The 10,724-nt window shown below is 48.4% G+C and overlaps 1 protein-coding gene across 1 annotated transcript in view; it reads left to right on the top strand.

Annotated features, from left to right (window-relative positions):
* The first annotated feature begins 3,451 nt into the window (after positions 1 to 3,451).
* Positions 3,452 to 10,724, top strand: part of DNAH9 (dynein axonemal heavy chain 9) — a 332,337-nt gene continuing 325,064 nt past the window's right edge. The window contains exon 1 of the mRNA XM_039231630.1: positions 3,452 to 3,844. Within this exon, the coding sequence (XP_039087561.1) occupies positions 3,452 to 3,844 (393 nt within the window). The remainder of the gene's footprint in view (positions 3,845 to 10,724) is intronic.

The raw sequence follows: 10,724 nt of genomic DNA, 5'->3' as shown, positions 1-10,724 counted from the left end.
CAGAGAATCACGCCAAGAGACCGGTGACTGTCTCTAAAATCAGTCTAGAACGTTCCCACACAGTGAATCTGGAATCTACCGGTTGAGCAGAGCCAAGAAATAAAGCAGGCTAAGAACACCTATTGAATTTGATGACAAAGAAGTCACCAGTAATAGACTTAATATCAAAAGTTGTAAAATTTAACCAGTTGATATGTAAACATATTGATGTGTACTTTTATAGGTCTAATGGGTATTGTTAGCATTTAAATGAATAATAATACATTTATTCCCAGGAACTTAAATGAATTGTCCCACAACATTCAGAGTTCAACAAATGGCACATCTTTTTTTTTTTTCCAAACATTTATTTATTTTTGAGAGATGGAGACAGAGCATGAATGGGGGAGGAGCAGAGAGAGAGGGAGACATAGAATCCTAAGCAAGCGCCAGGCTCTCAGTCATCAGTACAGAGCCTGATGCAGGGCTCGAACCCACGAACCGTGAGATCATGACCTGAGCCGAAGTCGAATGCCAAACCAACTGAGCCACCCAGGCACCCCAACAATTAATATTCTTATACCTGCCTCTTGATGGAGCCCCAGGTAGCCCGGATTCTCCTTTAGCACATGTATCCAATACATCTGCTCATTTGTGTCCAATGTCTTCACTGAGTGGCATCCAAGACAGCTAGAAGGAAACTATTGTAACAATGCATGCATGCTCTTTGAATTAAACTTCATCATTATTTTAAATATATGATAAGAGAGGTTGATTCGGATTCAATATCCATTAGCAGCATCATGATAAATTTCAACATAATGTTTGCCAATGAAGTAAAGAACCGTCAGATTCTGTAAATACAATGTCAACTCTTCATTTTTGAATGATTCTGATGGCTTTAAATCTTGCATTACTTGCTTGTGTGAACGAATTTTCTTGCCCATATGACTATCCAGAATTTAAGGAGATTATTATTAAAAAGTGCTGAACAAGAATTGCCCAAAGCAAAAAATCTGATACAAAAAACGTGATGCTCATAGAAGCAAGTTCGAGTTTCTAATATAAAAATGGAAATCATTTCATCTGAATATTTACACAAATTCAGTATCTTTGTGAACACGTTTTGGAGTAGCCAGCCTCTTAGATAACACCCAGTGATTCTTGCCCAAAAAATTCACATCCTGGAATACTTCCCCTTCACAGTGAATACGGTGAATCTCTGTAACTAACATCACTATTGCGGAAATGACAGTGTGTGGCTTCCAAGGCGAGGTCATGAGAGACTTTGAGGCTTCTATCTTGCTCTCTCTTAGAGCACTTGGTCTAGGGGAAGATAGCCATAGTGTTAATGAAGACATCAAGCACCCAATGGAGAGCTCCACGTGCTGAGAAACTAAAGCCTCCGGCATTGACTCACCAGCCATGGAAGAAAGATGTCTTGAAATGGCTCCCCCAGACCCAGTCAAGTCTTTAGATGATGTGGCCCCTGATAACATCTTGCCTGAAACATTATGAGAGATCCTGAGCCAGATCTGCCCAGAGAAGCTGCCCCAATTCCTGAGCCATCTTTAACTATGTTAGATAACGTTACGAAGCTGCTAACTTTTCATGCAATTCGTTACACAGTAATAGATGGTGAACATGTTTGTTATTTTATTTCCCTTACTACAATTATACAATCTAAACTTGATGTCAGTTGCTTTCAATAAATCTCACTTAATGCCCCTCCCCCCCACCCATCCTGCCGATCTCCTTCTAAAATGAAGATTAAAGTGTGTTTTTAGAGGAAAAAGTCCTGGATTGCCAGTGTTCAGGAGTCTTCGCTCTCAGACAGGTATCTTCAAATCATTTTTGCAGGCCTCTGGGGTTCTATTTTTATGTATATTGGGGCAATAAGGATGTAGGGCAAAATAGGCCATGGTTGGGGTGGTAGAAACTTTATTTGAAGGCTTTACAGGAAGTTAATGGCCCTGAAGTCACTCTCTCTATAAAACATGATCAGGATTGACACATTCGGAGGCCCTCAGCATTAAGACAATAATCATGCCTTCCTCTGTGCAGACTAGAAACTCTAAACAACTATGCTGTGTGTAAGAAGCCCCCAACACTTCTCTTTTCCCCTGATGCTTTCTTTTGCAACATCAATCACCGAATTCATCTTAAAACCATTTTAGGGCCCCTGCTTTGTCCCTTTCCTCACAGCTGGTCTGTCTACTGTTTAATCCGGCAATGATAAAACACTCTTTACAAACATAAAGATTCATTTTCTATTGTGAACATTTTTCATCATAGCGCCTCCTGTGCCCCAGTTATTATGAAATCAATCATTTTACCTTTTAGCTACCAACTTTTCCTGAGGGGTTCTTGTTAGCTGAGTCGCCTTTGATGAGTGCTTATTCTGTTAATGTTTCTTTGAAGCCCATTATGAACATTCTTTTTTTTTTTTTTTTTTTTTTTTTTTTTTTTTTTTTTTTTTTTTTTTACCAGAGATAACTAAAATCATGGTGGTAGGGCAGAGGGGGGGCTCATTTCAGACCGGCAGGCATCATGCTCTCAGACTCTCTCCTTCCTTCTCCCTACTCCCCTTACAAGCATGCAAAGGGTCAAGCTATTTATATCCCCATAATGAAGAGGGATCCAGCAGGTGACAGACGCTAATTTCTGAGGTCAGGAAAGTTGCTTCACTTTATCCCTTTTGGAAGACAAGATCCATATATTCCTGCATATTTAAAAGTGCCTTTCTGCACTTCAGAAGAACTGACTGGGGCCATCTCAGAGTTTGAGTCCCCATTTGTCAGACTGAGCACACACTTAAGGCATGAACAAAGCAGGACCCTAAAAAAATCTTTTTAAAATAATTGATATTGAAATTCTGAAGCTGATCTAAAAGTATTATTTCATTATTATTTCATATTAAATTAAATTAAAAATTCAGTTCTTCAGTCCCACCAGCGCCTTTCAACTGCTCAGGAACCACATAAAAACCGTCCTAAAGTATTTAAGTTATCACGGAAAAGAAATTTTAAAACCTCACTGAATTCGCTTGCATCTATTGTATGATTTGACATCGTTTTCAAGTTTGAATTGCACGTTTGGGGTAGACGGGAAAACCATCATCTTCAGTGTCTGGAGTCTTCTAAAGACTTTAATCTGACCTTAGCCAGCAAGACCCTTAACAGCATTAGTATCCTCGCCTCCAGCTTCACGCACCGCTTGCGTAAACCGCTGCTCTGGACCGGCACCCCTGAGCGCCTGCAATCCCAGAGAGCAAGCACTAACCCTGAGCCGCGCTGGTTTCCTAGCAACCACGACGCGAGCCCGCCCCTTGCCGTCGGCGTCCCTCTCCTCCCTCGCTAGCCTGGAAGGGGCGTGGCCATAAGTCTCCGGTCCAATAGGAGGGCAGCGGGGGCGGGAGCCCCGGCCGCGTCCGCGTCGCCAGGGAAACCGCTGGGGCCGGCAGAAGCGCGCGATGCCGGGCGCGGAGGACGCGGACCCGGAGCCGGGCGCCGACCCGCGCCTGCGACTCCTGGGGGCCTTCGTGGCCCGGAGCCTGCGGCCGGCCGCCGGCGCCTGGGAGCGCTGCGCGGGCACGGCCGAGGCGGAGCGGCTGCTGCGCGCCTTCCTGGGCCGCGAGGACGCGGGGAGCCCGCCGCCGCTGCTGGTGGTGCGGCCCGGGCCCGGGGGGCTGGCGCTGCGACCCGGGCTGGACGCGGCGCCCGAGGCCGCCCAGCCTCGCGCCAAGGGGCTTTTCTTCCTGCGCACCGGCCGCGAGCCGCCGGGGCCCCGCAGCCTCCGCGGCGCCGTGCTGTGCGGGGACGTGCCCGCCGCCCCCTTGGAGCACCTGGCCGCCTGGGTCTCCCAGGTGAGGGTGGGCAGCGGCGGGGCCGGAGGCCGGGGGCGTGGCCAGAGGGCCTGGGACCCCAGCCCAGAGCCCACCTGCGACCTGGGCGCGAGCTGGGGCGGCCTGGGGGGGGTGGGGGGGGCAGGTCAGTGAGGAGCTGAGTGGGCGCAGATTTCCTTCAGTCCTGATCTGGGGCCAAGCCAAAGTCAGGGGGAGGCTGGAGTCGGAAGACGGCCTGGTGGGTCCTGACCGTTTCTTCATCCCTCTGTAAACTGGCACAGGCCAAGACCAACAGTGGCGATCAAGGGGGCATCTCTATGGGGTCAGGGAGGTAACGGAGGTGAAAGGCTATACACAGTCCTTTCCTACGGAGGCGAGTTAAAGGAGGAGGTGGTTCGGCTCGATTTCATCTCATTCACAAATCACACAACCGTGTGCCCGGTGTCAGCCTGTGCTGAGTTAAGAAGTTCCCAACAGGCGTTGGGAAGGGTCTGCCCTGAGCTCAGGGAGGAAGACCTCCGGAGATGTGGATTATAGGGCACCTCTGTGAGGCCACAGGCGAAGCTTGGAGAGTGCAGATTTCAGAGAGGGCGAGATTCTTGGGACACTCAGACCTTTCTGGAATGGAAGTAACCTTCCCTGTAAGGTGAGTCGGTGGGAGTGAGGCTTGATACCCTGGAGCCTGCAGGTTGTGAAACAAGTATTAATGGAGTACTGATTATATGGTATTTTGTGTGATAAAGGCTATAGGGAATACCAGAGAAATAGAAGGCACGATCCTACCCATGAAATTAATCCTGTATTTCAAATACAGTAAAACCTTGGACTGCAAGGAACTTTTTCTGCAAGTGTTCTGCAAGACGAGCAAACATTTCTGAGAAATTTTAACTTGGTGAACGAGCGGTGTCTTGCAATACGAGTACTACGATGCTGAATGTCACGTGATCATAACTGAGCCAATGGTGGTTCTCTCTTGCGCTCCCTCGCTTGCTCACTGTGTGGTTGTGGGCGATCGTCAATGCGATGTCACATTTCTGTGAATTCCTCCAAAGGAGGCCAAAGCAAGTGTCATTGGATGGGTTCCTTGTTAAAGTTGCACAAAAAGAAAAAGATTCCACTGAGCCAATAGCAATGATTCCATTAGTGATAGTGAAAGTCGTCCTACACCGTAACCCTCCTCTCTCCTCTCCCTCACACCAGCCACGGAGGTTTTCAAAGGTAGGTGCAGGTGGGTTTGTTTATTTTTCTCTATATTTTGTATTTTCTTTATTATTTTTGTATTATCTGACAGGATTATAATTTTTATATGAATATTTTTGTTTGTGGAACGAATCATCTGAGTGTCCACTATTTCTTACAGGGAAATTTGCTTTGATATACTAGTGCTTTGGATTGCAAGCATGTTTCTCAAATGAATTATGGTCGCAAGCCAAGGCTTTACTGTATTGAAAACTCGTATGACTGGGGTGGTGGTGGCAGCGTTACCTAAAGTTGACCCCAGTGCCGGAGCCGGTCCTGGACGCTGCCTGCTGAGCCAGATTTTAGCCTTTTAGTTGCTTTACCAGGAGGCTCTGAGAAGAGGTTATGGCAGGGAAGGAGCATGGGTGATAGAGTCACCCTCCAGAAGCCCAGAGAACCTAGGCTTCTCAGTAGATAGGGATGCACTTCAATCTTTTACCAACCAGAATGGCTTTACTGCTGTGCATTGTCTGAACGCCATCACTATGGAGATCCAAGCTTGGATCAAGTCCCCTTGTGAATGATGATGGCAGAAGGAAGTGCTGTTGTGTTCAGAGGACAGAGATATGCTTGTGGTCTGAGAGCCATGCTTCGCCTCCGGCGTCTGACTGGCTCCTGAACTAGAAGAAGGATTAGGGTAAATAGACGTCAAGGTAAATTTCACAGTATTGGGAGCAGACTAAGCAAAGGTTCAGAGATGGCGCTACAGTCGGTATGTGTGGAGGGTGGCGGGTCCATCTCAGAACTGCATCTGGGCCAAGCAAATGTATCCAGCAGGCAAACATAATTGTTAAATAATTCAAGCCCTCAAATGTTTCAGAATTTTCATGGGCGCATTGAAAGAGACTGGAAACAAACAATGTTGATCGATAGGAGACTGGGTGAATGAATTAAGATCCATCTATAATTAAAAAGAAGAATTGGTGGGGCGCCCGGGTGGCTCAGTTGGTTAAGTATTGGATGTTGGCTCAGGTTATGATCTCACAGTTGATGAGTTTGAGCTCTGCGTTGGGCTCTGCGCTAGCAGTGCAGAGCCTATTTGGGATTCTCGTTCTCTCCTCTCTCTCGGCCCTTCCCCGGCTCGGCTCGTGCTTTCTCTCTCCCTCTCAAAATAAAGAAAAGGGGCGCCTGGTGGCTCGGTAAAGCGTCTGACTTCAGCTCAGGTCATGATCTCATGGTCTGTGGGTTTGAGCCCCATGTCGGGCTCTGTGCTGACATCCAGCTCAGAGCCTGGAGCCTGCTTCGGATTCTTTGTCTCCCTCTCTCTGACCCTCCCCTGCTCACGCTGTCTCTCTCTCTCTCTCTCTCTCTCTCTCTCAGAAATAAATAAAACATTAAAAAATTAAAAAAAAACAAAATAAATAAAAATAAATAAAAGGAATAATTTCTATTGAATAGTCCTTAAGATAATTTATATTTATTGTGGCAAAAAAAAGCACCCCACACAAGTTAAATTCACTCTCCCAATAATTTCCAAGTGTACAGTCTGATATTGCCAACCATACACATTGTCGTGCAGCAAATCCCAGGAGCCCCCACTTCCTGCAGGACCGAATGTCTGTATACACTAAACAAATCCGGAACTCCACCTTTCCTTACGCCCTAGCAATGCTCCCCCCTCCCAATTCTACTATCTGTTCCTATGACCTTGATCACTCTGGGAACCTCGTATAAATGGAGTTGTGCAGCATGTAACTTTCTGTAACTGGCTTCTGTTTTCCTTTTGAAGGCTGAGTACTATTCCATTTTATGTATACATCACATTTTGTGTATCCATTCGCCCATGGATGGATGTGTAAGTTCTTTGAACACTTGGCTAGTGTGAATAGTGCTGCAATTTAAGATAATATTTTGAGGTGCAGAATTATAGTATAGTATGCTACCATTTCTGCTAAAAAGAAAAAAGAAGAAGGGAAAGAGGGAGGAAGGATGGGTAGATTCACTAACAGATTAATCCACAGGCCTGAGAAACTAGGTGACAACTCAGGTAGATAGAATACTTACTTTGCAGTAAGAAGCTTTTGTACTTTAAAGTTTTGGGGACGCCTGGGTGGCTAGCTGGGTTAAGCGGCTGACCTCGGCTCTGGTCGTGATCTCACAGTTTGTGGGTTCGAGCCCCACGTCGGGCTCTGTGCTGACAGCTGGGAGCCTGGAGCCTCCTTCGGATTCTGTGTCTCCCTCTCTCTCTGCCCCTCCGCCCTCTCGCTCTGTCTCTTTCAAAAATAATAAATAAACAGTAAAAACTATTTCAAAAAAGTTTTGCACCAGGCAAATGTACTGTATATTTTAAAAATCTGAATAAAATCTTTACTTCTAGATTACCTTCAGGCCTTAGCATTTCTCGAAGCCACTAGCAGCCATCCTTAGGCCATTCAGCCACTGTTCTGTCCTCTACGTCTTTTACGCATCCTGCTGCTGATCCAGGGCCCCCACAGCCCCCAGCTCACCCCCTTCCCCTAAGCCCCTCCTTCCCTCCCAATGCTCCTGCCCCTTCCCCTCTCCCCCTGTGGCCCAGCGTGGCCCCTGGCTGCATGCTCCCCTCGTCATCCCACGGCCCACACAGCCCCACCCAGCCACACTCAAGCCATAGGAGCTCATGTGACAGAGAGCAGCCTTCCTGTGTTAGGGATATCAATGAGGGAAGGAAGCTATACATTCTGACATTATTTTGTTATATGAGTGCAGGGTTTACAAACACCCATCCAAGGGGCGCCTGGATGGCACAGTCATTTGAATGTCCAACTCTTGATTTTTGGCTCAGGTCATGATCTCAGGGTTGTGAGATCAAGCCCGGTGTCAGACTCCAGACTCTGCACTGAGCCTGAAGCCTGCCTGGGTTTCTCTCTCTCTCTCTCTCTCTCTCTCTCTCTCTCTCTCTGCTCCCTCTCCCCTGCTCAATGCACAGGCACTCTCACTCTCTCTCAAATTACATACATGATTGATGATAGATAGATAGATAGATTTTTTAAAAGTAATTTAAAAAAATACACCCAAGCAACGTTTCTTGGAATTGACATAATTTTAGTAACTAGTTTCCTGCTAGTTTCTTCCTCCTCCTGACCATGTCATTCGCTGCTGCTAGATTACTTTCCCGGAGCTCTGAGACTTGGGTGCCATTTTGAAGTTTTGTGTTTGGGGGAGGGAGTGTGGGATGTGGAATCTGAGGGGCCGGGGTTCGAATCCTGGCTCCGTGCAATGCATCAGTGTCGTGTGACCTCTGCGGCCAGGGTCGAACAAGCGTGCGGGACTGTCGTGGAATTTAGAAATAGTACATCCGGACACCCAGAACAGTGTGCGATGCTGTACGTGCGCCCCACAGGACAAGGATGCTGGTCCGTCGACATCCCACTGAAAAGCGTCCTCGCTCCCCTGACCCCTCTTCGTCACCTTGCCCTAACCCATCCCTGCCGTCCCTGGAGGACCCAGCTGTGTGGCTGTCCATCCCCAAAGCCCGTCCATCCCTGAGCCTGCAGCTGGGCAGACAGGTGTCCTTGCTCCTCCTTGCTGCTTCTAGATTCATCTAGAAAAACCTCCGCTTGGATCCTACGTCACCAGACAAAGCCACCCTCTCCCATCTCACCGCTGTGTCACATACTGGTGGCCCTGGCCCCGGGTCACTTTGACTCTTTCCAACACCACTCCTACCTTAACACCTGGCCGCTTCATCAGATGCAGGAAGGATCCTTCCAATAACCTGGCCTCCGGGGTCCTTGAACCTTCCTCCTCTGGCCATCTTGTCCGCCTCCCTACTGTGGACGTCCCCAGACCTCACAGTACCAAGCCACTCCCTCGGGGTCCGGTGTCAGGGACCTTTCTCTGACCACCACTCCTGTCTTTCCGCCAGCTCTGCACAGCGCCCCCCCCCCCCACCAGCCCGCGACCCTGCTAGGATCCCCAGTCCATCCTTCATGTAACCCCCTCACCGCCCCTCTCTGGACTCACCTGCTTTCCCCTCCATTATCATCATTCCCTTGGGTGAGCTCACTGGCCTCTGCTTCATTTTGTTCTGTTCCTCTGGCGAAACCATAATCCTGATGGAATCCCACGGAACCCACTGGCTCCACTTTAAATCTGTGACCCTGAACCTGTAACAGGCTTTTTGTGCCTTCCAGCAGACACCCCATACTTCCCATTATTTTCTTGCTTTTCTAGATCATAATCACACACTTTCTCCCCCCTGCCCTTCCCCCTCGAATGTCCAGGATTTCTATCAGCCTCACTCCTGGGGTGCTTTTGCTGCTTACTTGGTTTTAAAACACCGGAACATTAGAATAAAACTCGCACCGATGCTTCTATCCATCCCATCTGCCAATATCTAAAGTCATCCTACGCTGCCGTTCCTCCCGTTGCCGCAGAAGGACTGCGTGCTGTCACCTGGTGGCAGCCCTGTGACTAAAATTGCCACCTTTGCTCCGAATCCTGTCCGTTCTCGTCTCCTTGAAGGGGTCATGCCAGTAACTCTCCCCTGTCTCCTACATTCTGGGTTTTTCCTCCTCCACCACGTAATTCTCGTCAAACAAACTCCCTGCCGGCTCTCACCCTATTTTCTGTGGCCCCCTCGACGGCAGAATGCCTGGGATTTGTGTCTGTTCTCGCTGGGCCCCGTCTGCTTCCTGTTTTGTCTTACGGTCACCCCCACGTTGCATGGGAGGGAAAGTAAGGAACTTGTTGGTGATGCCAGGACACCAGACACTTCATCAGGCCTCTTCGGGTTTGGCCTGTGAGCAGCCTTTGATGCAGCTCATGACAACCCGCTCCTCCCGGGAGCCTTCTCTTCAGTTGGCTTCCAGGACGCCAGTCTTCTGACGTCACAATGGCCACTCCTTTCTATCAATGGCACCTCCCAGCTTCCTAACACTGGAGAGCCCTTGGGCTCACTCCTCGGACACCCCCTCTTTATCTGTCCTCAGATTCTTGGGAGCACTCATTCACCCCCCAGAGCTTCACCAACCACCTGTATCTGACATCCACCACATTCCACCCCCTCAAGCCTTTGCTTCTCCGAAACCCCAACTGCCATTGCCACCTACGTACTCAATGTCCCCGTCTAGACGTCCAGCTGATGTATCAGATTCTAGAGTGTCCAAAGACACATTCTCCATCCTCCCTCAAGAATGTGCTCCACCCCATTCCTCCCCACATCAGTTAATGGCAGCTCCGTTCTTCTTAGTCCTCAAGCCCCAAACCTTGCAGTCATCCTGACTCCCCATTTTGTTCTCACAACCGTACAAGCAATCCATTAAGAAATCATTTTGGCTGAGCCTTCAACATTTACGTAGACCCCAGCCTTCCCTTACGATCTCCTCTGTTCCCCCAGATGCCAAGCCCTTGTCTTCTGTACGATAGCAATAACTTGCTGACCCATCCCTTTTTTACTTTTGCCCCCTACAGTCCATTTTTTTTTAAGTTTATTTATTTTGAGAGAAGTGGGAAGAGGCAGAGAGAGAAAGGGAGAGAGAGAATCCCAAGCAGGCTTTGTGCTGTCAGCACAGAGCCCGAGGTGGGGCTCGATCTCACAAACTGTGAGATCATGATCTGAGCCCAAATCAAGAGCCGGATGCTTAACCGGCTGAGCCACCCAGGTGCCCCCGTACAGTCCGTTCTTAACACAGCAGCTGGAATGATTCTACTAAAAAAAAAAAAAAAAAAAAAAAAAAAAAAA

Source organism: Hyaena hyaena, unplaced genomic scaffold (assembly GCF_003009895.1).
Source record: "Hyaena hyaena isolate Hyena2069 unplaced genomic scaffold, ASM300989v1 scaffold_58, whole genome shotgun sequence".
NCBI classification, from domain to species: domain Eukaryota; kingdom Metazoa; phylum Chordata; class Mammalia; order Carnivora; family Hyaenidae; genus Hyaena; species Hyaena hyaena.
This window is presented reverse-complemented; position numbering and strand designations above follow the sequence as displayed.